Below are 27046 nucleotides of genomic sequence, written 5' to 3'. Positions count from 1 at the left end.
AAAATACTGCTTCCCTGCTTGATTCAGGTTAGTAAAAGGCACTAAGGATGGGCTGATTGTGCTTAAAGGCAGCATAGCTGCGCTTGGTGGCAAATTGGACCAAACCGACTTTTCTTCCAGATGGATGGCTCATGATACTGTCTGTCTTCTCTGGCTGGAAACTTTCCTTTTGCTAGCCCACAGTGTGCAACAGGAACCCCAAGTGTTCATGGGGTACCGTAGCCATCTCTGTCATTGCAGGTAGCTGTGTTCATTCCAGAGAGATATTTCTACTTCCAGTGACCTGCAGAACGTGAACTGAAGTGTCTCGCCCCTGCCCACCAGCACCAGAATGAAGGCGCTATTTCTAGCAGTTTGGTTCTTCGTTGTGCCAACCAGCTGGGCTGCACCAAAGAACAGCAGTGGCAGGTACACCCTAGTTGAAAGGGATGAGGGTTTCTGTGACCACAGAGTCGGGCAGGAAACTATCTCCTAAAGGAGCCTTCAGAGCTGAGAATGGGTCAGCAATCCATGTCCCACTCAGCAGAGGGGATTAAACGCCTTTGTACCTGCCTCACTCTTTTTATGTCTTCTAGGCCTGAGATCCTCCACGATTCCATGGATCAACCCATCCTAAATCCCCTGCACCCAAGCCAAGTTTCTCTTAAGTAAGTGCATGTCATCCAACAGATGTACCTTTCCCAAAATTCAGCCCTTTTGCTACATATGGTAGGTTGAGATCTAAGAGGTCCAAAATTTGGAAGAGGGATGGCTGATTGTCTTTCTATCCCCTTCTATCCCAGGACATTCCCATTCCATTCTATCTCCAAAAAATAACGGAAAGATTCCATCTCCACATTCAAGTAATTTATGTATTCCAGCTAAACTTGGGGACTTTAGATCTGGTTTGCCTTGGCCTCGGCCTATCAACATATTAATGTTCATAATCAACCAGGCATATACTAGCTGGATTTAAATGACTCACTAGCCTAGACAAAAATGGGAGCTTGGAGCTTACGGTTTAGCAAGTTGTAGGGCCTCAACCATTATCTTAGATATTAAACAAGAACACATTATTTATTTATTTGAGCATAGAATGGGGTATGAACACAGCAACTTCATTTTGTTCCTTCAGATTTAGGATTTAGTATGTTGGCGGAACTCGGGGATTAAACACTTACCTGAACATTTGAAGAGTGTCCTTTCCACACCATTGAGGCTGGGCATGTGTCCCAACAAAAAGGATTGGAGGCCTGAATGACTTTGACTGCCCATCTTCTCACTCGTTGATTTTGAGAGCTACAGCATTCTCCGTTGCAATGGTTGTTATCTTGTCCTCTGAAAGTTCGACAACATATCTGTGCTGTGGCTTGTTCCACCATGGCAACATAATGGACAACGGCTTGGTCTGTTCTAGGGTGCTCCAAGACTATCTGGAGAACATTGGACAGTTGAATGGGGATGCTGCTACCATGACAAGGGAACAGGGTAAGAAGTTTACTACTTAATGCATGTTGAGAGGGCAAAGTGAGGGCAACTGATAGCTCCTTGCTCTAGGAAACAAGAGACTAGGTTTAAGCACACATTCAAAAATAGGGGTTCAGGAACATGCCAGCAATGCAAGGGTTTGCTTAGTTCTGTAGTCCTTTTGAAGTTGGAAAAGATATTCCAACAAAGTATACAGGATTATCTGAGTAAACAACAGCAACACGTAAGAAAAACAACATAAGTTCTGAGTCCACAACAACTATTTTTACAGATTGAGAGAAACATTGTCAGAGCAAATAAAGCAAAACAAATTATATAAGCTACCTATCTTTCACCGAAAACATCACCTTTTGAAATCAGACGGCTCAGCTGCAGAGAAGGTGCCGCTTCTTTTAGCAATTTGTCTCCTTCAAATTATCCTGCTTGAAGGCAGAGCTTTTTTTGAGTCAGTAGTTATTTTTCAACCTTCTTTGAAGTTAACTCCTCAAGTTTCATTAAAATGCAAAGGATAATCACCATTTTCCTCTAAAAATTATCTTTTTGATCACAGCAAGCCTGGCCCTGATAGACAATAAAAAGATGGTCGCTTCTTATGCAATAGTTTAAGATGTTAACTGATTCGACGTGGCCATCTCTGATATTTTGCTTTCACTTTTTAATCTTGTGGTCAGTCTGCAAAGCCTATTATTATGTAGTAAACCTGGAGCCTAACATAAATCCCCAGCTTGCCCCATATGTAATTAAATGGCTGAGGTTGTGCTGGGTGGTTTCTCTTTCTTTCGTCCTCTAGACAGAAGAAAATCAATCCAGTTTGGGTTTTTTTGGATCTCCTTTACATGATTTGCAAAGTACTGGAGACAGTTCAGGGTTTTTTAGAGTTCTCTTTCCTACGCTTGTTCTCCCAAATAGAACCAGAATACTTTAAAAGAATCTCCCCCACCTAGCTCTCTTTGGAAATGTATCATTGGCTAATAAATGTTAGACATGAAGCAAATTATGCTAGGCACCGATTTTCTGTGGCAGAGAATTCAGCAAACTCAGTGCAGAAGAAGGACACAGTTTCTCTCAAGCAATCAGAGATGTTATTGGACATGGACAAGACGAAATGCTCTCGTAATGGATTATAGGTTTGTTTCTGTTGGTGGTGCTGATATGGATATAAATGCTACCTTTCAGGATGGATTCATTCTGTTATTCTAAATTTGGAAATTGTTGCTTGTGATATTTATAACAGCCTGCCTTGCTCCTGTTATACCAATTAAGCAGCAGACAGACAGGCATGGAATACTTCCAGGCATAAATTCCACTCGTGAACCAGCGAGCCCAACTTTGCTTAGCATTAAAAAATGCTTTTAGACCTCATGGCGGGAGTATAAGAAACTGAAAATGTAGTGAACATCTATTTTTTAAAGCCTCAGCAGATACTAACAGGAAATGAGCCAAGCCTGGGCCAGCACGTGTTTTACCAAGTGTCAGGGCAGTGATCAGGTGCCAGGCAATTGGGTTTTAGGATCCAGACACAATAAGGACACCAGTAAATAAAGGGATTTTAAGCTTCATAAGCTCAAGCAAACAGATTTGAAATCATAATATAAAAAGCATACATACCAAGGGAGATGAAACCCAAATCTCTTACAAACAGAACTATGAGATAGGCAGCAAATACATTTGATATAAAAAAAATTATCAGGAGCTCCTTAATAACAGCAGCAGAGATACCATGAGGGCTGCTAGTTTCCACGGTACCCAATGCTAGGTTCTTGCAGAAGCTCCCAATGAACAACAAACCCCAAGGTTTTTATCAGTACTTGGCATCATGACTTCATGGCCCTGCTATGGTTGTGAAAATGCAAGGCCTGACCTTGGCTGGGTGGCACATAACCCTGGGATGGGAACTGAAATTCTGAAATTTTCGCAGGTTTGCAGCTATGTGAAGATTCTGTCTTTTATTCAGCAAGCAAGAGTGAAAAACAACCAGCTTAGCTCAGAATGAACTCTAAAACGTCTAGATTTTTCTTAATATGGAGAAATCAAAATATGTTGCTAAACAGTGGTTTTCAAATTACTCAAGGCAATCTGGGATTGCACTGTGGGAGAGGAAACTAGACTCCTTCGCCACTCCGCCTCCCAGTAATCAAGAAAAGTGGGATTTGGTGGGAATATTGTTTAGGAAAAACATCAGCATTCATAGAATCATTGAGTTGGAAGAGTCTCTAAAGTCACAGAATCCAAACCCCTTGCTCCATGCAGGAATTCAAATGAAAGCATTCATAACAGATGGCTGTCCAATCTCACTGAAGAGTCCCCTCAGGTCTCTGTTGTCAAATGCTCTTACGACAGCATTAAGAAGCTTTTGCTGACATTCATTGGGAGTCTGCTGTAATGGGCTGTGAGAATATCCTTGAGGAACAGGAGGAAGAGCCACAACCAAGACAACAATAAAAGAAATGTAATCTAAGAAAACATCTCAGAATTGACCTTTCTTAGTTCTCTTATAAATAATGGCAGGGTGGGAGGGGCACTTTAAGGCTTGCAAGATTGTGTTACAGGTAGTCCTTGACTTATGACCACAATTGGGACCAGAATTTCCATTCCGAACTAAAGCAGTTGTTAAGTGAGTTGTGCCCAATTTTGCAATCTTTTCGCTACAGTTAAGCAAATCACTGAACCGCGCAGTCATTAAATGAATCTACTTCTCCCCATTGACTTTGTTGTTGGAAGCTGGCTGGGAAGGCCACAAAAGATGATCATATGACCCCAGGATGTTGCAACCATCGTAAATACATGCTAGTTGTCAAGTGCCCAAATGTTGATCGCATGTCCATGGGGATGTTGTGACAGTTGTAAGTCAGCCCCTTTGTTCAGTGCCTTTGTAACTTTGACTAGTCCCTAAACAAAAAGTTTTGTAAGTCAAGGACTACCTGTACTATAAGCCTCTAATAAAAGTAGCACTAATTTTCTAGTCTGATCTGCTACGATTTGCTTTGCTTTAGCTTAAATCCATTATTCCACATCCTGCGCTCTGATACAGTGGAGAATAGCTCCCATCAGTCGCTTCCAGTAGGAGCTGTGTTGGCCTCTGCTATTTTTTAGTTCACTATGCATTCCTTCTCTATTCCAATTCTTTCTAGCGCTCTTGCTTCTCTTTGCTCTTCATGATTATGACAAAAGTGGGCACTTGGATGGTCTGGAATTCATGAGGCTGCTGAGTGAATTGGTGTCCCAACAGGCAAAAGGACAGCCTGCACCAGATATGGTAGGCATATGTTATTCCTCAGTCTGAGATAAGGTTGGCACCTTTGCCAACTCTTTAATGATAATTTTATTAAACTTTTATTAAAGAAATAAAAACTAATGCAAAACAAAAGAAAAAGAAAAAATGGGAAATGTAAAAAAGAAGAAAATAGAAACAAAATTATAAATGTAAGAATATAGAAGAGAAAAAGAAAAATATATACTGTATAAAGAAATGATTTCCTCCATAACAAGTATAAACAATTTTAGTAAGTTATCGCTTTCTTTTAAGATACAATAATTGGCATCGTTCCATACTGATATCTTACCTATAAACAAATCCTGAAAACCTCCTTATTCATTCCTGGTCCACAAACATCCAAGAAGGGTTACCAGAGTTGTTTTTTTGGTTATCTATTTTTTACTTTGATCAAATAAATCCACTTTATGTTCCTTTCTTTTACTTTTAACAATCAAGATCTTTAATCGTTCAAATAATGTCCTAGAACTTGATTTCTTACCATTTTTTTCTTTGTCACTTCTCACAAAATCTTCCAAAACTTTAATAGGTTTCTTTTGTAAATCCAATATAATAAAGTTATCCAAGTCATACTTTTGGTTTCTAATCTGTTTATTCCTTTTAATCATTAAGGTATCAGCTGGTGTCATCTGCATTTCCAGTGCAGCATCTTTTTCTATATCATTTTTGTAGCCTCTCATCTTCAAATCCACTTTCAAATCAGTCTCAATCTTATCTGGTAAAACTTGTTCCTCTTGAATAACATCCTTAAAAGACAGTATATAATGGTACATACTCTTAGAAGTAACTTTTGGATCCATTGTTCCTCAATGTCCCTCACTATGTCTAGTGTCAAGGTACTGCTCAATTCTAAATTAGTTCATTAAATGTAAATGTTCTTCTTTAATTATAATCTTTAGTTCCTTCTGGGTCCCTCCGTAGTGTCCAATCTTCAAAGTCCCATCCTATTGGGCTTTTTAGAATTCAGAATAACAGCATTTTCCCATGGGAAGGCTAGTTATAATTAATTTCAAAATCTTATTTCAAATCTGAACCCTTAGTCCATTTGTAGCTTTCTGAAATCAATGTTCTAATAACCCTTTTTCTGTTTATTCCACATTGTTTAAATTTTAAGCTTGTATTTAAAACTTTTGTGAAAGATTGAAGGAAACTCACCTTGTGCTATAAAACATGCCAGTCCATAGATTCCTAATAGCTGAAGAGCAGTTAAGCAATTTCCAAAAATTATTAAGAAATAAGACTTAGTGGACTTTGTGTCCATATAAGCCATATTACAGCTGTGAACTTGATTGAAATCCCTCAACCACTCAACTCACAAGTATAAAACTTCAGTTCCTATAGTCTACTCATGAGGAGCAGCTGTCACGATTGCAAGTAGGCAATCTTACAATCTCTCCTTTATTCAGAGACTTCACTGGCCAGAATTTGTTGCTTGGCCACCGATCTCCACTGCAATGCCATCCCACTTCTATTGGGATGACTAGTTCACCATGGATCTTCACCGGAAGTCCCCACATTTTTGCCAACTCTTGAGTAACACAAGAGTTGCCTCTAGCTGTCCTCACTCTTTTCTGATTGAGCCTTATCTGAATGTCTGTATTCAGTAGATTTTTCCCCTGTTCAGTTGTGTCTGTTCTCAGAGACTGCTTGGACAAGTAGTTTTCTTGGCAAAGTTTTTCAGTAATGATTTGCCAGTGCTTCCTTCCGAGGGCTGAGTGAAAATCACTCACCCAGAAATCAGATTTCCAGCCTGATCCTTTAACCACTACACCAAACTGGCTCTTTCTCAATAGATAATAAGCTCCAAAGAGTGTACACTGTTTCTATTCTAAAAGTATCTTGTTGGCCATGGTAGGAAAAGGGAGCTAAACTAGATTTGGCCTGATCCAGCTCAGTTTTTTAAAATCTTTCTTCTATCTATAGAATATGTCAGTTATATTGTTGCTTATCTTAAGTTTGTGTTGATAATTGGAAGGCTTTCTTGATTACCTCTGCTATTCTCCTTTCAGGTAGTGCCAATGGTGGACAGTATCCTGGAGACTCAGGACTTCAACTGGGATGGACTATTGGAGCCTTCAGAGTTGTTTCTTCCTCCCCGGCAGGGAGAGAAACCAAACTTCCTTACTTCTGTCAGTGAAGAAGATGGCCCAGTCCTGTGGGCACTTCCTAAGCCAAATGAACCAGCCATTGGCCTCCCAAGTCCCTCTGACCAACAAAGCAATGGAGGCTCCCCACCTGCACCAGCAGTTCAGGAGCAAGACATGCTGGGTGACCAATTGTGGAGCCTGGAGAAGCATGGGGGAGAGCTCGGCCAGGAAACCGCAGGAGACCCAGATCACCAAGGGGAAGAGATGCCTTCTGCTCCAGGAGATTGAAATATATCCTGTGCATAACCTTAGGTGATTGGCTAAGAAATGAGGACTGAAGGCCTGCAGGTCAATTTCAGAAACGGAATGCAGATAGTCACCCCTTTCCCAACATTTCCTTCTGTGCAATCTGCTCTGGGTTCTCAACTCTTCTCTACCAAAGCAAAACAGAATAGGATTCCCTGTTCAGTCAGCTCTGCACTCTGTTATCTAAAGAGATTTCTTTTCCAGCTTTCAAGGGGTGCATATCCCAAATCTAAAACTTGAGAAATAGAAGTCACTAAAAAGATATCCCTAGCCTAGCACAATGGCTCCCCTTTCTCCTCAATCAGACATGGAAGCCTCTTCCCTCCCTCCCCCAGCATACAGGACCACAACCTTTCTAGGAGGTGATGCTACCTAGGTAGGAAGGATTTCTCTAAACTGAAAAGCCTGTCTCAGCAGGCTTCACAGAGCAGGCTCCCGATTCTGAAGGGTCTACTTAGAATCTCTTACTCTGCCTTCCTCAAGTAAGGAGCTGTAGCAGAGGGACAGGACAGCAATTACCGCTGTAATTTCCCAGTCTGGCCAAGGATCTAGCTGTGCGTTTCAGATGATCATTCTGGTCATTCTCTCAGCAGGTTCCTTTGGGGAAAAGCTTACGCAACACTGCGAAAGGCATCGCATAAATCTTTTGCCAAGGCATTTATATTACCTATATAATTTAAATGACCTCCCATCTCACAAAAGTGACTCTGAAATTAAAACAAAAACCACAAGCCATGATTTCCATGGTTAAACCAGTACACCCCAATCACCAAAGAAAACACATCCACAACAGCAGAGCTCGCGTAACCACATGGTCCAAAGCCTGGGGAAACAGCCAGAAATGCGTATGCTTCTCCTGTACTTCTGCTTCTCCAAATCTGCCAATAAATCATCTTTAAACTGAATATGTTTCTGGACCATATAGGAAGAGCAACAAATTACCAGGAATCTTAGTGGCTTAGAGAGGCAAGGAGGAGCTTCCCTTACAAGGTACAGGAGCCGATAATCACAGTATCTGGCAAAGAGGAAAACTTCAAGGACTGTCGCATCATATTAATTGACTGGGCAACTAGCTGTTTGTACCGTATTCTTCCTCACATGATGTCTTCAGCCAGAAGATAAGTAGGCTCACTAGTGGGCAGGGGTGTTCTGGCCATTGTTAGGTGGCATGGATTAGTATTCTCCTTTTCTCTGTTACTCTACTGAAGTCTTAAACCGCTCCCAGCCTTGATATACCGAATAGCAACAAGTGCATCAGCAGTATTTTAATTCCATGTCCTCTCTCCTCTCATTACTTCTGGCACTCCTGGATCTGGCTGGCTGAGGCACAGCCCATCCTTTTCCTTTGAGGCCAGCCTGTGTACACACACACACACTACACCCCTTGAGTAGAATTCCTTGCATAATGAACCAGGAGCAATCAACTTCAAGTATTTTATTTATCTTTACATGGTCATACAGCGAAATCTCTTTTCCTCCTGGCAAGAGACAGGAGCATCTGAGCCAGCTCAGCCAGACTGCATATGGAATGTGTGGCAGGCAGCCTGACATGTCTTCCCACCCGCAGGAGATGCCAGAGGAGCAGTGCCAGTGCCACTAGCAAATAGAACACAACTGTGAGAAATACAGTATTAGTCCATGGTCCAGTGAAATCCAGCAGGTACAGTTTTCAGCAGGTTGCTCACACGATTCCATCATAGCCGTGAACCCCACACTTCCGGCCTGCTACCTGGCATCCGTAGGTTAATGCTGCAGAGAGTGTTTTTCCTGCCACAGGAAGTGAGAAATCAGTTTAACTTTAGGGCAGATGGGCATACAAGAGATGGAGGAATAATGGCCAGGAGTTTCCTCACCATTCAGATCTCCTTCTTGATGCTATTAGATAGTGGTTTGTTGTGCAACTTAAAAAGTATTCTGTCCAAGACACAGAAGCAATTGTAAAGGGTTCTGCCGCTCATGCTATATCCACAAGAAAAGGAGAAGCATCCAGAACTTACCCTTGCTTAGAGCCAGGATCACAGCAGCATTGAATGTGTCTCCAGCCCCCAGAGTGTCCACAACAGTTTCAGGGGAGAATGCGTCTGAATGCACCAGCAGCCCATCTGGTCCCATTGCGTCAGCTCCATACTCGGCCCAAGCACAGACCAAAGTAGCTCTAGAAATGGACCGACAAGGTAGGTGGTTCGCTATGGGATGAGTGAGAATCCCAAAATACAGAAGGATAAGGAATATAGAAACTAACCTATGTAGTGTTTTGGATTCATCAAATGAATAAATCTAAATTACTACATAAGCAGGCAGATGCATGAATGTATTCCTTGTCTGCAATATTCTAAACTGTATGATCTCGGGGAAAAAGTAAAGATGCTTCCAAGTGTTGCAGAAAGTTGGTATATTTTCACACCTGTCTGCTTCATGGTATTTTGGTGGGACTGATTCCAAAGCATTGGACCAGCACTAATAAATATTTCCCTCCCCATTACTTCCATACAAAACATTCCCTATTCCAGCTATTTGGGACCTCATCAGCAAATCTGAAGGAGTGTTTGTTACTGCTAGAGACTTTGCCATATAACTGGGGAGGCTGAATCTTGATTGTCCACCCATTCCAATAATGTACCCGGGCAAGAAGCTGAATCTATGTGAGCTTTCCTTTCAGCTCTCAATAGGGAAGTCTGTGCAACTCAGCCTTTGGCCTAAACAGAAAGAAAGATAGAAGACCTTAAGGGAACACTAGATACGAAGGCATGATATAAATCCAATCATTAAAGTATTAAAAGAAGTGTGCTTCTGACAGGATTGCTAACTAAAGCTGCTGCAAAAGATAGCACCCTAGATTGTCTATCACGTGCAACAAGCATTTAATCTGATTTGGGCATATCAGCTTGTAGCACCAATTCAACCATGATCAGTACAGTTCTGGTTTAGCATGGTATGAAGCCACCCCTATTCCAGTTTATTCAGCAAGACCCAGTCATATGTGGTTTGGCACAGTCTATGTGTGACTCCAGTCTGAATTTAGCTGCTAAGAAATATCTAAAGCTGCTGGAAAAGAAGATCATCTTCTCCAAAACATTAAATGACTTGTGATTTGGGCTCTCTGGTTTCTTACAGTTGGTGAAGTTGGTTGAGATGACCTCTAAAGGGCTTCCACTTTTGCCTCTGAGATTCTCTTCATTCTGCTATTCCATTTCATACCAACCCCAATAACTGGTGAAGGATCCAGGTTTGTCCCCATGTTTTGGTTCCCTCCTACCCTGGCTTCAAACGATCATAGAGCCCTTTCACAGCCTCAGGAGCCGAGTAGAATCCAAATGTCTTGGCCACATCTTTGCTGACAAAGACCTAGAAGAAGAGAACCACAATAAAGTCACCACTTTTTAGCTGGGCCTTATTACATAGTATCTCTGGGTGACCAGATGCCTCAGAGTGCTATGTGTGAAGGGAATGACTGTCAGTCTCAAGAGCATGGGGGGTGGGGTGTATTCTAGCTAGACTTAGAAAATTTCACCTCACAGCTGTAGAAATCCCCCAAGAATATTGCTGTTTACTTCTCTGTGCACATGAAACATATGTAGAAAATCTCTGGAAATGTGTGACTGAAACAGTACTATTGATTCAGAAAGTGAACTTAGAATACTTAATAATTATACAAGGGATGCCAATACATCTTCGGTAGCTTCCTCCTTCAGGAGGAGAAGGAGGCAAAATCTCTCAGATCTTCCCTATGTGAAGAACGTAACTGAAGGGCAGGTTGTTCTTCCATCACTGTGCTTTCTTTCTTGACCAGCTGTGCTTCCCGCCGACATCAACCTATATCACCCCTTCACCCTTGACCCCTTACCACATCTCCATAGCAAAACAGCTGGTACAGTTCTGGCCTGGTCTTTTCCACCTCCACAGATGTGGTCACTCGCTCAGATGGTGGGCAGGTTTGGTTATACTTTTCCACCTGCTGCAGCATTTTAACCTGTTCCGAAGCATTCCTCCCCTGGGAGAAAATGCTACTGTTAGTAACACAATCTGAGATGTCTGTATGTGACGTTATTCCTGGAATTACTGAAAGCCTTTGTGACCTTAGATGCCTCACCACTTTCACTGGTTGAGCCATGTGCACCTGCTACTCCCAAAATTGATACCCAGCCACTTATGGTTTGGATAGTGGACTCTGGTGTGTTTGATGATCCAAGAAACTCTAGCGAGTAGGGAATACTTTCTTCCTCAGTAGTGAATAGGCATGGTTGGTATGTATTTTGAAAGTTTTGCATTAAATGTTCAGCCTATTGCTAGGTTCATTTCACGTTTCTAGTTTGTTATTATAGGCTGTGTTAACATAAAATACTTAACTTGGTTACCTCATTAACCTATTTTCTGTCACACAATGCACTGAACTATAAAAACAGGGTAGGTTCATACATGATAATTTACAGAACAATTTTATAAATCATCACATTGTGGAAACCCATTCTATGTGGTAAACTTACGGTTTAATCCTAACCAACTGTAATCATTTGTCCAATATATTACTCTTGGTTAGGATTAGACCAGACATGTCAAACACAAGTCCCGGGGGCCGGATCCGACCCATGAAGTGGTTTCATGTGGCCCGCGAAGCCATCCTGGAAACAGGGAGGGAACGGCCCCCACTGCCTTGGCCCTGGCCCAGAGACCCTCCTTCTGCCAGAGACCCTCAGATCTGTCCCACTCCTGCCCAGGCCCCCATAGGCACCCTTGATGCGAACGATGTAGAGCTGGCCACGCCCACCCAGTAGGCCATACGCACTCTAGCCACGCCCACCCAGGCCCTATCCACCCGGCCCCTTGAGGGCAACCGCTATGCTGATGCGGCCCTCAATGAAATTGAGTTTGACACCCCTGGATTACACCATTTATTTTAATTTGTTAAAAATAGATATGAACACAGCCATAGTCTCTGCTTTTCCTTGTTCTATTGTTGAGTTACTGGCTTCACTGGGTATTTGAATTTTAGTTATAATTATTATCTGTTTTATATTAAAACATCTCACTCAAATTTTATTTCAGAGGTACCATTATACTGACCCAAAAAAATAAAAATGGCATGCAGAAGATAGAAAGTAGGGTTAGAAAGGAAGAGGGGAAGATTGGCCCAAATAAAGAAGTAGAGCATGCCACCCACAGACAAATGCTTAGGGAGGATGGCACAATTCAATTTGCTGCTGACAATTCCCTGCCATCAAGCATCACCTGTCTATGTGTAAAAGAGTGCCCACATATTGTGGAAGGATAGTAAATCTGACCACCACCACTTCATCATATGAACAATGGACACCAACCCCCTTTCCAGTCAAGGCCTTACCTCCCAATGGATCCATTTGTATTGAGACAGGTCAACTTTTTCAAAATCAGCAGCTGTCACATCTGGCAGATTGCTGCAATTGGGAGAAGGGGAAGTGGGAATAGAGGAAGAAAAAAGTTTAATTAATGCAAGAAACTGATTTCTCTTCCATCTTAAATCAGTGAAACAGGAAGCAAATGCATACATCCTTACAATTCAATAAAACAGGAAACAAAACACCTGTTGGCTTCTTAAGCTCAAAGTGCTCTACCTGGTGTAGCATCCTGTTTTCTTAGCACCAAACCAAATCTAGCAAATCCAAAGGGGACACGAACAGTTTCTTATTGCTAATCCCAAGTTTCCAATGAATAAACATATTTCCTCTGAACATGGTGGCTCAGTTATATACAGAACTGATTTTGCAAGCTTAAAGTTAATTTCACCTCCTACTGGGAGCAATTCCAAAGTACTTTGAAGCTGCTTGCAGCTACACATCCAAAGGCTTTAGGCAGCATAGGCAGCCATCCCACGTAAGAATGTCTCTACAGCTTCATTCCTTTTCCCAAAATTTGATAAAAAGCACATATGAAGAAATCTCTTGGTAAATGTATCATGTACGATTGATATGGAATTTATTTACTTTAGAAATGTACCTAGGCATCTAACTGAACCATAATAAACTATGATATGCCAACCTCTTTTTTTGTTTCCATGATAACAATCTGAACTTGGAGCCATCACTTGACATTAAATTGTAATGTACTGAGAAAAAAGAAAGCAGACAGTATATACACATAAAGTGTGAAATATATTATAGAAAACAATGATGGCCATCAGTCTGTACAGTGTTAAAAAATTACAAAATTACAAAATAAACATGAGAAAAAAGACTAATCTCAACTGCTTACTAAGTCTGCAATAAATAAAGAGCCTTGGTGGAGCAGTGGGCTAATGCCTCCTTAAGTAACACCAGCTGCCTGCAATTATTGCAGGTTCGCATCCCACCAGGCTCAAGGTTGACTCAGCCTTCCATCCTTCCGAGGTAGGTAAAATGAGGACCCAGATTGTTGGGGGCAATTAAGCTGACTTTGTAATAATGCCGCTTGGGGTGTGTGTGAAAGCCCTAATAAGCAGGCATATACATAGAATGAAGGCTACTGCTAAGCTTGTAAGCCGCCCTGAGTCTTCGGAGAAGGGCGGGATATAAATGGAATTAAAATAAAAAAAATAAATAAATGCACATTTATCCCTAATAGGACCATTCAGCCTGCCTGTCCTTGTTCTGCATTTGTGGACTGTCCTCCTTTCCTTAAGCTATTATGGCGGGAAAAGGATGCTTGTCTAGAATTGAGTTTGATCCTCCATTCTCAGTTTGTTCCTTTTATTTCATAGCTCCCTCACTTTGAAAACATTGTCTTAGCACTAGGCCATACTCAGGAACTTCATCTGGAGATATTTAGCATGGAAACAGATGATATTTAATTCTCAGTCCTCATTTTTATGGATTAACTTTACCTGAAATGGATTCGGTTTTAATGATTAACCCACCAGCCTAGGAGACAAAGAGACTGCTTTGATCAAAGGCCACAAGAATCACATTTGGAAAGATGACAAGCTTGGGCATTTTGCATGTCCTCAAATTATTAACCAGGCCTTGACACTCTATTGGCATCGGGAGATGGAAAACTGCGCATTCCCCACCCCTTGGGAAAAGATAAGGGGGTCATATAAGCGTTTCTGTATATTATTTATTTGTTCTTTCATTCAGCTTGTCTAGCCACCCATCTCAGCAAGTGACTGAGTAGCAAACCATCTTCAATGAAAAACAATTTAATGCCCATCTTAATGGTAAGATGGGTGGCCAATAAATTTTATAAATAAATAAATTCTCATCACAAATATAAAAATTAAAATACACAGCGGGAAAGTATCACAATTGACAGTTACTAACACAGTCAGGAGACAAGTGCCTTCAGACACTTGGCTCTCCAGGCCAGGTGCAGAACCAGGACTTTAGGGCTTTATGAAAAACCAGCAGGGCCTGGACTCTCCTAATCTCTGGATGGTGAATATAGACACATGCGCAGGCATTGGTTGTAGACACAAAACACACTTAACTTGGTCAGATAAAGACCAGCACATGCAAAGATACAAACCAGGTATAGGTTACCCTTGGTTATTTATTTTGTTTTTGTCGTTGTGAAGACCTGGTCTGTACGAATACTGTGTATTGATTCGTGTATCCCCTCAGAACTGATTTGTTTAGCACTGCCCAGCCTACATCTCACCTGCTGTTGTCAAAAGCCCAGGTTCTTTCCTGCTGTGAGCTGGTGGGAGTCACACTTGAATTTCTCGCTCTGTGAGCCAAAAAGCTTCTTGAGGAAGGGGAAGGTCACTAGATGACACAACCATATTTGGGAAGGATAATCAAGAATTAAGATTGGCAATGATGATTGACAGCAATCTGGATTTAATTAGCAATTGACCAAGAATTAATAATAAATCAGATTTTATTAGCTCATGCATGGATGCTTTTATTCCTTTCCCATTGGGTGGCACCTCTGGAGGAATTTGAGAGGCATTTTAAGTCCTATCTGGACCTGCTCACTTATTTTTCCCAATAAACTGGAACAAGAGCTATATTAATTCCTATGTAGTCCAAAGAATTAAAACTGGATATGCTATTTCTTAACAAAGCTATAACCATTACGATGTGGTCCTGCTCTCAACATAGAAAGGGGAGTCTATTCGTTCACTGGATGTTGACTCTCTGATGGGGAGAGGGTAGTTTTAATATTTTTTCTTATTATCTTGCTATTATCTTGGTTGATTTTAAAGGAACAAATAGGGTTGTTCTTTTGGGTATCAGGCTGTCCAAGAAATCCCATAAGTGAAACCTCGTCAGGGAAAAACATCCTAGACCTAGAAGAAAGCAATGGGAAGGAACTGGCATACTCTTGCCTCTTTATTTTTCAAAATGTTTATTGTTTCAAAATTATAATAAAAAGTAAGTCAATCAATGTAGATTTCTTGGTTATTCAGGCAGGCTATTTATTAGGTGATACCCATTTCTCTCAGGTTCAGGAACTCAATCTGCAAAATGGAATAAAGCTCTCAGGTAAAGAAAAGTTCAGGCAATGGCAGACTGCTTACTGCATGCAAAGCCGTTTCTCCTTACAAACAACAGTCATGCAAAAGCAACAAGTGACTGTATTTAGAATTGGCTAGCATTAACTTCAGTATGATTCTTTAATGGCTTAACATACTGTACAGATCCACTATATTTGGTTACTTTATCATGCAGTACATTGTGTCAATCCATGGGTTGAAAATGGTTAATTCAGGAATCTGGTTAAGTGATGCATGAATGTTGTGTAGGTGTTAAAGCTTTGCTAGGCAAAAAAGTTATTAATATTTGATAACCAGCTTGATAATTATTCCATATGTAGTTTGGAAATACAAAGTGCTGTATAATTTATATCCATTTATCTATCAAATAATTATGACATTAATAATATTAGCAAATAATAGTAATAGATGGGAAGGAAGAAAACATTGTACACACACACACACACACACACACACACAAGGCTATCCTCTATTGTAGCAACAGTACATGGAAATTAGAAAAGAAGTAAGAAATAGTAAGGCAATGCTGTTAAAGATATGAAATTAATAAAATAAAAGGAATTATGACTAAATACGGTTTTCACCATCATCATTCAGAATACCTCTCTAGACCTGCTTAAAATTGACTATTCTCTAAACATTCCATTTATTCTCTTGCATATTTTATTTTCACCTCATTTCATTAGGTAATCAACTTTCAACATCACCTTTGCTAAAAATTCTTTAATGAAATCCTATTCTTTATAGCATACATCAAGAAACATACTACAATAAGTTTTCTGAAACCTACTTCTTTCAATGATCTATTAAAGGGGAAAAATCTGGTTTGCATAACCTTTGTCCAGTATAAAGTTGTATTACACTTCTGAAATTATGCACCCTGTCATTTCTCATACTTTTGCTATCAGAATTCTACCAAATGCTTACTAGGCACTCAATATGCTAACACACTTGTAGCTTTTTGCATTGTTCACTCTTGTCACCTTCCCTATTAGATACAGTAACAGTAATAGCATAATTCCCATCTTCAGACTCAGTTGTAATCTTCCAATACATTAAATAAATTACAGTACAGTCACTCCATAGGCAAAATAGTTACAATAATCTACAGCTACACTGTCTTACTATTTTCCAATGTTCTCACAGGATTAATGGCCTTAATCATCAATATGTTCATGGACACTAACATTTATAGCACCCCACACAACACTCCAAAATACTCTTTCAAAATTCTCTTAATTACATTTTCATCCCAAATCATTTTATCATTTCCATCTTTAATTTCATAATCATTCAAATTGTTGGAAGGTCCTTGTTTAGCTCTCTTCACCTACTGTACTTACAAAATAATTTTTATTTCCATACAAATTGCTTAGTATCTTCGTATCTTTTTTCATTGTAACTTTTCCTTGTTTTTTTAAAACCTTATTCTTTGTGATTACCTTTCCCCCTATACACATTAAGCAACATCTTACTCTCATTCTCACTTGTGAGCAGTCTTTGTCTTATATGCATCTTTTTCTCATCAACAGCCTTGTTCGTCATTCTGTTAAACATCCTTTTTCATGTTTCTCATTTTATACTTCCCATTCTCTATATTGGGCAAGATTTCAAGCAGATTTTAAACATGATGCCTATAAGCACTTAACAGGAATGCAAGAATTAATAGCAGTCAGTATGAGCTTGTCATAAACAAGATTAACCTTATCTCCTTTTCTCACAGAATCACCCAATTTCTCACATTTGCTTAATAGATCTGGACTTAGTGTATCTTGATCTCAGCAAAGGATTTCATCAACTCTCACAATATCCTCATTAATAAAATGGTATAATAGGAGCTAGATGATAGAACTATTGGCCCAGTAATTATACCCCAGTAGTACTCATAGCCAGCTCCACATCAGCTTGGAGAGTAGTATCAAGTGGAGTGCCACACAGCTATTTCCTCAGAACTTTGCCCTTTTTATTAATGGCTTGGATGAAGGGTAGAAGAAGCAGTTTAGAAGAGGAAGAAAGAAATGAAAATCTAGACAAGCTTGAACCATGTACTGAAACAAACCATGCAATTTTATGAGCCTGCTTCTCCACTGTGTATGTAAGCAGCTAAAATAGGAAGCTAGGAAGGGCCTATTCAACTATTTAATAGTATAAACATAATCCTAGTTATACTCTTTGTAATCTCTTTCTGGAAAAAAAAGAAGTTGCTGTAGCAGGCCAATCCTCACCCACCACACAGCAGTCAAGGCCACCTGGCCTCTGTTGGGGTGCTGAGAATCCTTTTGTGCCACCCATTGGTAGAGGGGGGGAAGGATGGGGGCAGCAGAGCCAAAGTGGGCCAGGTCTTACGTGTCATAAAGAGTAACTGTCCGAGAACCATTGCGGCAATTGATGAGGCAGCAGGCACACGGTGTCTCCCCCTGGCTCTGCCAGACCAAGTGGGCAACTTCCACCTTGCGCCATTGGAAGTCAGACAAGATGAAGCTTGGGGCCAGGGAAGAGGAGAGAGAGAAAAAAACATTAGAATTCACTGCGAAGAATGCTCAACCTACGCACCTAGCAGCGTGCAGGATCGTGCGGGTGCCTGTGGCTGAATTGCTGATCACCGTTGAAACGGGCAAGCTGCATGCCAGATGTAAAGCCACATGGGTGAGCTCCACCTCATAGCGTTGGAAATCATCACGGACGAAGCTGGGAGGGCAGAAAACATGAGCATCTTCTTGGTGTCTGTGTTTGTGTGTGTGTGTGTGTGTGTGTGTGTGTGTGAGGTTCTCTGTTTGGTGGAATAGAAGGCAGATGCTCCCAAGCTTCTCTTCAAGACAGCAGAGCCGTTACTGCCGCTTGGCAAAGGTTGTCAGTGTACAAGCTGCAAGGACAGAGGGAGGTAACAGTCTGAAGAAAGCAGATAAAAATGAACTCTGCAGTTTGGAAGCTGAGAGCTCTGATGCCCTCAGCACTTAGTACTTATTTTAAAAAATCTCGTTACATTTACTCCGGAGCTCTGCTCCCTGAAGCATATGCTGCTCAGGAGTCAACAGACAGAATTTATTCCATAGTAAGCAGAATGGGAACAGAATGGTCCTTGAACTGCCTCAGATCAATTTCATAAAAAGTCTGTTTCCTGAAAGCAAAAGATCATAAATTTAGAGCTTGAGAATATAGACTATCTTCACCAACTTGCTTCACCAGTTCACTTCAGGATCTAGCAGATACATTTACATAACATGTCAAGTTCACTTCATGATTGTTTTGATTAGTTTCTTTTGTGGCTTAATGTGTGGGGTGAACTCATCTGTGTCAGTAGTTTGTTTCACTGTATTACCTTATGTGAGCTTAAAAGATTAATTCAGTACTCAGATAAAACATGTTGTGCGAATATGTCCACAAAGTCTGACTCCCAAAATCTACCCCAGGTTAATTGCTTTGAACAAAAGCTACTAGAACTCGGCTCCTTCATTACCTTTTCATTTGAAAGCAGCTGTTTCGTAATCTATGTGATGTCAGTAACCAGTAGCAGCCCATCCACACCTGTCAAACTATTCATGTGACATTGCAGTCTCAATTGCTCCAGTATACAGGTAAAACTCGAAAAATTAGAATATCGTGCAAAAGTTCATTTATTTCAGTAATGCAACTTAAAAGGGGAAACTAATATATGAGATAGACTCATTACATGCAAAGCAAGGTAGTTCAAGCCGTGATTTGTCATAATTGTGATGATTATGGCTTACAGCTCATGAAAACCCCAAATCCACAATCTCAGAAAATTAGAATATTGTGAAAAGGTGCAATATACTAGGCTCAAAGTGTCCCACTCTAATCAGCTAATTAAGCCATAACACCTGCAAAGGGTTCCTGAGCCTTTAAATGGTCTCTCAGTCTGGTTCAGTAGGAATCACAATCATGGGGAAGACTGCTGACCTGACAGTTGTGCAGAAAACCATCATTGACACCCTCCATAAGGAGGGAAAGCCTCAAAAGGTAATTGCAAAAGAAGTTGGATGTTCCCCAAGTGCTGTATCAAAGCACATTAATAGAAAGTTATGTGGAAGGGAAAAGTGTGGAAGAAAAAGGTGCACAAGCAGCAGGGATGACCGCAGCCTGGAGAGGATTGCCAGGAAAAGGCCATTCAAAAGTGTTGGGGACTTTCACAAGGAGTGGACTGAGGCTGGAGTCAATGCATCAAGAGCCACCACACACAGATGGATCCTGGACATGGGCTTCAAATGTCATATTCCTCTTGTCAAGCTGCTCCTGAACAACAACGTCAGAAGCATCTTACCTGGGCTAAAGAAAAACAGACCTGGTCTGTTGCTCAGTGGTCCAAAGTCCTCTTTTCTGATGAGAGCAACTTTTGCATCTCATTTGGAAACCCAGGACCCAGAGTCTGGAGGAAGAATGGAGAGGCACACACTGCAAGATGCTTGAAGTCCAGTGTGAAGTTTCCACAGTCTGTGTTGATTTGGGGAGCCATGTCATCTCCTGGTGTTGGTCCACTGTGCTTCATTAAGTCCAGGGTCAACGCAGCCGTCTACCAGGAGATTTTGGAGCATTTCATGCTTCCTTCCACAGACGAGCTTTATGGGGATGCTGACTTCATTTTCCAGCAGGACTTGGCACCTGCCCACACTGCCAAAAGCACCAAAACCTGGTTCAATGACCGTGGGATTACTGTGCTTGATTGGCCAGCAAACTCACCTGACCTGAACCCCATAGAGAATCTATGGGGTATTGCCAAGAGAAAGATGAGAGACATGAGACTGAACAATGCAGAAGAGCTGAAGGCTGCTATTGAAGCATCCTGGTCTTCCATAACATCTCAGCAGTGCCACAGGCTGATAGCTTCCATGCCATGCTGCATTGAGGCAGTAATTGCTGCAAAAGGGGCCCAAACCAAGTACTGAGTACATATGCATGCTTATACTTTTCAGAGGTCCGATATTGTTCTATGTACACTTCTTGTTTTATTGATTGCATGTAATATTCTAATTTTATGATATTGTGGATTTGGGGTTTTCATGAGATGTAAGCCATAATCATTACAATTATGACAAATCATAGCTTGAACTATCTTGCTTTGCATGTAATGAGTCTATCTCATATATTAGTTTCCCCTTTTAAGTTGCATTACTGAAATAAATGAACTTTTGCACGATATTCTAATTTTTTGAGTTTCACCTGTATATCAAGAGAGTCTCTTGCATTTATTTAAATGGATTTTCTAATTGGGCAAAGAATTAAAACCAGGCTCCATAACTGAAATAAGATGACCACACATCAACACAGTTTTGGCAAGTTTTTGAAAGCATATACAAGAATTTATGCTGGTCTATGACTAAAATGAAGATTTAATAAAGACTAAAATAAGAACTACAATGAAACAGTGAAAACTCAGGGCTGATGGCTCTATATTGCCATTCAGTGAGACATTATGGCTTACTTGCTTAACCAAATCAGCTGTGAAAAACTGTTTTGGAAAACTGGGAACTGATTTAATATGATTATTAATAGAGAAAACTAAAAAAAGTATTGTCTTAATAGTGCATTCTAAATTTCTCAACAGTTTTACAATAGCTAAAATAATTAATTAAAATGGGCAAACTAGGCTATATTCCAAGGCATACTTGGCAATAAATATGCTTTGTATTGTCCTGTTCATATGTTACATATGAAGACATTTTGGATAGCAATACTGTTGGGATAAGATTATTTTATTATTTTTATTCATTTTGTCTACTACCCATTCAACTCAGCGTGGCTTAAAACATTAAAAAAAACCCTCCATTTTTATGATCCTGTAATCCCTTAATTCAGGATGACCAGATGGAGCTGAACGTTTACTGGCCGGATGCCCTTCCTGATGCCATGAGCAGATATTTTTTCTTTGTGCCCTAGGAGAGGAACATCTGCTGTTACTTAGTACTGAACTCTCAATCTTCCGAGTGGGAGGCAAGCATCTTCACCACTAAGCCACCACACTGCTCGGTGGGTTACAACATTAATGACAGCTTGCAAGATTAGTTTAGTTTAGTTTAGTTTTAGTTTTATTGGATTTTTATACCACCCTTCTCCCGAAGGACTCAGGGCGGTGAACAGGGCATATCATAAAACTACAAAAATACAAAAGTTAAAAAAGAATTAAATTATTGCCCACAGTAAAAACAATAAAATATATATATAAATATTAGAACCCTAAATTGACTCCCCATCAGGCCAGGCCAGCTTGTTCGAATAAGTGGGTCTTTAACCCGCGCCGGAAGGAGCGGAGATCCGGTGCCATCCGGAGCTCAACCGGCAGCTGATTCCACAAAGCCCACAGAGAAGGCCCTCCCCCTGGGGGCCACCAGCCGGCATTCTCTGACCGGAGGCACCCTGAGGAGGCCCTCTCTGTGGGAACGCACAGGGCGGAGGGGAGTTGACGCCGGCAGCAGGTGGTCCCCGAGGTATTCCGGACCCATGCCATGTAAGGACTTAAAAACCATCACTAAGACCTTGAACCTCACCCGGAAGACAACTGGTAACCAATGCAGCTCGCGGAGCAAAGGTGTAACATGGGAGTACCGGGAAACTCCCAAGACAACTCTCGCGGCCGCATTCTGTACCAGTTGGAGCCTCCGAGTGGTCTTCAAGGGAAGCCCCATGTAGAGAGCATTGAAATAGTCAAGACGAGAGGTCACGAGCGCATGAGTGACCGTACACAGGGCATCCCGGTCTAGATAGGGCCGCAACTGACGCACCAGGCGAACCTGAGCGAAAGCCCCCCTAGTCACGGCTACTATATGATCTTCTAAGGTAAGCCGTGAATCTAGGAGGACTCCCAAGTTGCGCGCCCTATCCACGGGGGGTAAAGACTCACCCCCCATAAAAAGCGATGGAACATTTTGAATGTCCCAGGATGCCGGAATGTACAGCCACTCAGTCTTGTCAGGGTTGAGTTGAAGTCTGTTCCTCCCCATCCAGACCCGAACCGCCTCCAGGCAACGGGACATCACAGCGAGGGCATCACTGGGGTGGCTTGGGGTCGAAATAAAAAGTTGGGTATCATCAGCATATTGATGATACCCAACTCCAAAACCACGAATGATCTCACCCAGCGGTTTCATGTAGATGTTGAACAGGAGAGGCGAGAGAACCGACCCCTGAGGAACTCCACAAACGAGAGACCTAGGGGCCGATCTCTGCCCCCCTGCCAACACCGACTGCGAACGTCCCAGGAGATAGGAGGAGAACCACCGAAGAACCGTGCCTCCCACTCCCAATCCCCTGAGACGCCGCAGCAGGATACCATGGTCGATGGTATCGAAAGCCGCTGAGAGGTCTAATAGGACTAGGACAGAGGAACATCCCCTATCCCGGGCCCTCCAGAGATCATTCACCAGAGCGACCAATGCCGTCTCCGTGCTGTACCCGGGCGTGAAACCCGATTGGTACGGATCCAGATAATCCGCTTCATCCAGGACCAGAGGGAGCTGATGCGCCACCACACTCTCAACAACCTTCGCAAGAAAGCGAAGGTTGGAGACTGGACGAAAGTTGTTCAACACAGCTGGGTCCAAGGTGGGCTTCTTGAGTAGGGGTCTCACCACCGCCTCCTTCAAGACGGTGGGGAAATTACCCTCACTCAAAGAAGCAGATATAACCGCCTGGAACCAGCCTCGTGTCCTCTCCCTAGCTGCATAAACCAGCCAGGAAGGGCACGGATCCAATAAACTATAAAACTATAAAAGCTATAAAACCATAAAACATAAATATTTCCAAAATCAATAAAAACAGAACTACAATCAAAAGTAAGATTATAGTTTTCATGTGTTTCCTACCTAGAAACAGTTTAAAAATGTGCCATTAACTTCAGAATCAGAATAACAGAGTTAGAAAGGACCTTGTAGATCAGGGGAGTCAAACTCGCCGCATCACGTGATGTGTCGTGACGTATCGTGACTTTTTTCCCCCTTGCTGGAGCTGGGGTGGTTGTGGCTTCCACGTGAGGCACTGGGCCTGTGGGCCAGCCGTTTGACACCCCTGTTGTAGGTCATCTAGTCCAACCCCCCACCCAAGCAGGAGACTCTACACCAACTTCAGTAAACGTGGTTGGAGTCAACTATGAGGGCCACAAAAATGAAAACAGGAACTACATGAAAATTTGTGACTGCAAGTGTCACATCTCTCAAACACCTGGATGGAAAGTTTAGTGTAATATAAACTATAAGGTCAGGTGACAATAAAATCAACAGTCTGTGGCTATTTACTTGCATAAACACACACACACACACTTACTGTATAGGCATACATAATGACCATTTCTTAGTAATGGGTGCCATGATAAGATAATCATGATAAAAGGTAAAGGTTCCCCTGCACATGCGTGCTAGTCGTTTCCGACTCTAGGGGCCAGTGCTCATCTCTGTTTCAAAGCCGAAGAGCCAGCGCTTGTCCGAGGACGTCTCCGTGGTCATGTGGGTGGCATGACTAGACGCCAAAGGCGCACGGAACGCTGTTACCTTCCCACCGTAGTGGTCCCTATTTTTCTACTTGCATTTTTTACGTGCTTTCGAACTGCTAGGTTGGCAGAAGCTGGGACGAGTAACAGGCGCTCACTCTGCTACACGGCACTCGGTATTCGACCCGCCAAACTGCCGACCTTCTGATCGACAAGCTCAGCGTCCTAACCCACTGAGCCACCGCGTCCCTAAGATAATCACGATAGCTTAGTTAATTAACTGTTATCTTTGTACTTCCAACAGTTTCTGTTGCACCTCAAGTATTAATTAACTTAGCAATGCTAGAATAATTCTGTGCAATTGCCAATTACTGACAATCTGAATGGTCATTGTCTTTGTATCACAAGTAATTTAAGCTTTAATTAAGTTATCAGACCATAGGTTTTGCCTTTCGTTAACTTACTCCCTGTTTCTATTTTTTTCTATCTACACCTCACAAAGATTGGTTAATTGAAAATAATAATTCATACATGAAGTAGAATATAGTTCACAGAAACTTTTATTATACTGCAACTTTTTGCTATAGTCTTAGGCATGCATATTTAGGAATAAGAGCTAATTACTTTTTCTTTAAGTAGGCATGTAGGATTACTCTATTATTAACTTTGAATTTCACAAGACTTATTCATTGGACATAACATGATTAGTCTTTAAAGTGTCACAAGATTCCTTGTTGAAATCAATTATTTTAAGGGAAGGATTCTTTTGCAAAAAATAGAACAATATTAATGAAAACAAGTTGTTTTAGAAGCAGAGGCAGAAACATGCCTGGCATCTGTGTTTGAATCTCATGTCAAGTCTGACCTGTTGATCATCTGACTATCACTAGCACGTGATAGACTTTCATTCCAAGGACATGGCTTGGAACAACCCAGCTTGGAAGAGAAACAAAGTTAAATGAGAGAACAAAGACAAATAAAGACAAAAATCAGGGAGATTTTTAGTTAGAGCCAGAAGAAAACTAGTCCACCATGACACTGAAATGAATCCCCTGGAGCCTGATTTGAACCTTGTTTGAAATCATTGAATTAACCCATATTCAGGGTTGTACCAGCAATACACTGAACTAGAAGCTCAATGGACTGGGTTCACACAGCTTGCTGAGCCATACAAAACAAGTTTTTAAAGTAATTAACATGTTAAATGAACTCTGACATTGTGTGAACTTTATGGTCACTTCATAACAGAGTACACATAGCAGTCTCTCCTTTCTTACTTGTCACAGGCAAATAATAGACCAGTTTGGACTTGCACAACATGTATAGTTTTTGTTTACTGAAGTAATCCGATTCTTTAAACTGTAAATGACTAGGCTTATAAAAAAAACATTAAGCCACAAAGTTGTGAAAATTAGAGTTCTCCCCTATGAGGCAAATCCAGTATAACCTCAATTCCAGGCAAGGAACCACATTAGTGGACAAAGAAAAAAAAACCTGCAAAACACTTTTGTACAATATTTGAAACATTTGTAGGCTGTTGGGCCAGTCACTTTGTCTCAACCCTAGGAAGGAGGTTAATGGCAAACCACTTCTGAAAAACCTTGCCAAGAAAACTGGAGGGACTTCTCCAGGCAGACTCTGGACATGATCGAACGGGAGGTGGGGAAGTGTAGTAAGATGGGACACAAGTGCATGAAATAAATACGTTTCTCATGAAGTGGAAACACACTTCTGCCCTTCCCCTTCGGCTTTTAATGTGTGTGTGTGCCTGTGTGTGTAGAGCGGGTAGTCGCAATCCCCTTCTGTATTCAGCTGGCACTTACTTTGCAGCATGGCCAGGAGCTAACGAACCCATAAAAGCACAAGGGGCCCCCAGCAGGGCCAGAACGGTACAGGTGTTGGAGGCGTTCCCTCCACGTTGCCAGCGCTGCGACAAACATCTGGAAAGAAACAGCCGACAGCAGCCTCAGCGTCCCATTCTGACAGGCTCTTTACAAGGCAGCCCTAGTATCCGGGACCTCCGGCAACTAGGGACCGAATTGAGGTGCAGCACTTCAGGGCTTGGCATTTATTTCACTCTCTTCCAAAGGGGTTCTCAGATTGCGAAACAGATAGAAAAGCTGCTTCGGGACGCCGAGGCAACACCTCCACCCTCCCTCCGGAACCCTCTTCCGCGAGCTACGAGTGTCCTGAGCCCTGGCCGGGCGAACCGAGTCCCGAAATGTCTCCCAAGTGTGAGCTGGTTCCTGCTTATCGGGGTTTCGAGAGCAGAGCTCTCTCCTCCCGCGACACGGACCAAAACGGGTTAGTGCAGGGGTCGGCAACCTCGGCTCTTTTATGACTCGTGGACTTCAACTCCCAGAATTCCTGAGCCAGCATAGCTGGCTCAGGAATTCTGGGAGTTGAAGTCCACGAGTCATAAAAGAGCCGAGGTTGCCGACCCCTGGGTTAGTGCAAGCGGAGAAAAAACAACAACCCACCCACTCCTCTCCTCCGCAGTCTGCACCCAGCCGTGCCTCATTGCTAGGCCTTTGCTTGGGTGGGGTGGGGGGGTACCTAGTGTCCGAATCCTCCTCCGGATAATTGTCCACCACGCTGATTATATCCAGGCACACAAGCCCGATGCACAAAATGCGTTTCTCCTCCATCGCTCGAAGTGGCGTCTTCCTCGGCTCCTGGTCCTAGCCGGGGACTCAGCGTTCTTTTTCTCTTGGGCTGATCTCACCCCCCCAGATCAGCGGATGCCTCCGCTCGCCTCGGGCAGTCGCACAGCCATTGGCAGAAGCGCATGACGGTCGGTTCCGATTGGCTCCCTCCACGGTATGCAAATCAATCCTACCCTTTGGTTCAAAGTGTTCTTTCCCTCTTTCTTATAGGACTTCTCTCTTCCCCCCCCCACCTTCCCCCGTCCCGGAAGTACGGCTGCCAGTCTAGCGGGTGCCCGGTCCAATGCCACCCACCTGTTGCGTCTTTGGTGCTCAACAGTCGCGGAACTCCCGGCAGGCCGGTCTGAATCGTGCCTGCTGTTCGGG

The 27046-nt window shown here is 42.1% G+C and overlaps 2 protein-coding genes across 6 annotated transcripts; one reads left to right on the top strand and one right to left on the bottom strand.

Annotated features, from left to right (window-relative positions):
• Positions 1-243: 243 nt before the first annotated feature.
• CGREF1 (cell growth regulator with EF-hand domain 1) lies at positions 244-7116 on the top strand (the record flags this gene model as incomplete). Its single annotated transcript, XM_083348578.1, has 5 exons — positions 244-408; positions 576-647; positions 1397-1467; positions 4599-4723; positions 6751-7116. Exons 1-5 carry the CDS (start codon positions 332-334, stop codon positions 7114-7116), a joined length of 711 nt encoding a protein of 236 aa, XP_083204704.1. The 5' UTR covers positions 244-331.
• Positions 7117-8554: 1438 nt separating this feature from the next.
• Positions 8555-26764, bottom strand: KHK (ketohexokinase). Of its 5 annotated transcripts, XM_083371998.1 has the most exons (9): positions 26571-26764; positions 25838-25954; positions 18134-18268; positions 17927-18061; positions 12473-12545; positions 10979-11125; positions 10391-10479; positions 9132-9289; positions 8555-8901 (listed from the first exon to the last, which is right to left on the bottom strand). In XM_083371998.1, the coding sequence occupies exons 1-9, from the start codon at positions 26660-26662 to the stop codon at positions 8816-8818; spliced, it is 1032 nt and encodes a 343-aa protein (XP_083228124.1). In that variant the 5' UTR covers positions 26663-26764; the 3' UTR covers positions 8555-8815. The 5 variants fall into 5 exon arrangements, with proteins under 5 accessions (XP_083228124.1, XP_083228120.1, XP_083228121.1 ...); XM_083371994.1 differs by lacking the exon at positions 17927-18061 and having other exon boundaries at positions 26571-26763; XM_083371995.1 differs by lacking the exon at positions 18134-18268 and having other exon boundaries at positions 26571-26763.
• Between the last annotated feature and the right edge of the window lie 282 nt (positions 26765-27046).

The sequence above is a fragment of the Vipera ursinii genome (genome assembly GCF_947247035.1).
Source record: "Vipera ursinii genome assembly, chromosome: 1".
Classification (NCBI taxonomy): Eukaryota; Metazoa; Chordata; class Lepidosauria; order Squamata; family Viperidae; genus Vipera; species Vipera ursinii.
This window is presented reverse-complemented; position numbering and strand designations above follow the sequence as displayed.

Bases quoted from the DNA above. Each gene is read 5' to 3' on its own strand.
- KHK (XM_083371998.1), bottom strand. From the start codon at position 26,662: ATGGAGGAGAAACGCATTTTGTGCATCGGGCTTGTGTGCCTGGATATA. The intron at 18,062-18,133 runs GTGCGTAGGTTG...CCTGGCCCCAAG, and splicing joins ACGATCCTGCACGCTGCTAG to CTTCATCTTGTCTGACTTCC. The intron at 9,290-10,390 runs GTAGGAGGGAAC...GTCCATTTCTAG, and splicing joins TATGATCGTTTGAAGCCAGG to AGCTACTTTGGTCTGTGCTT.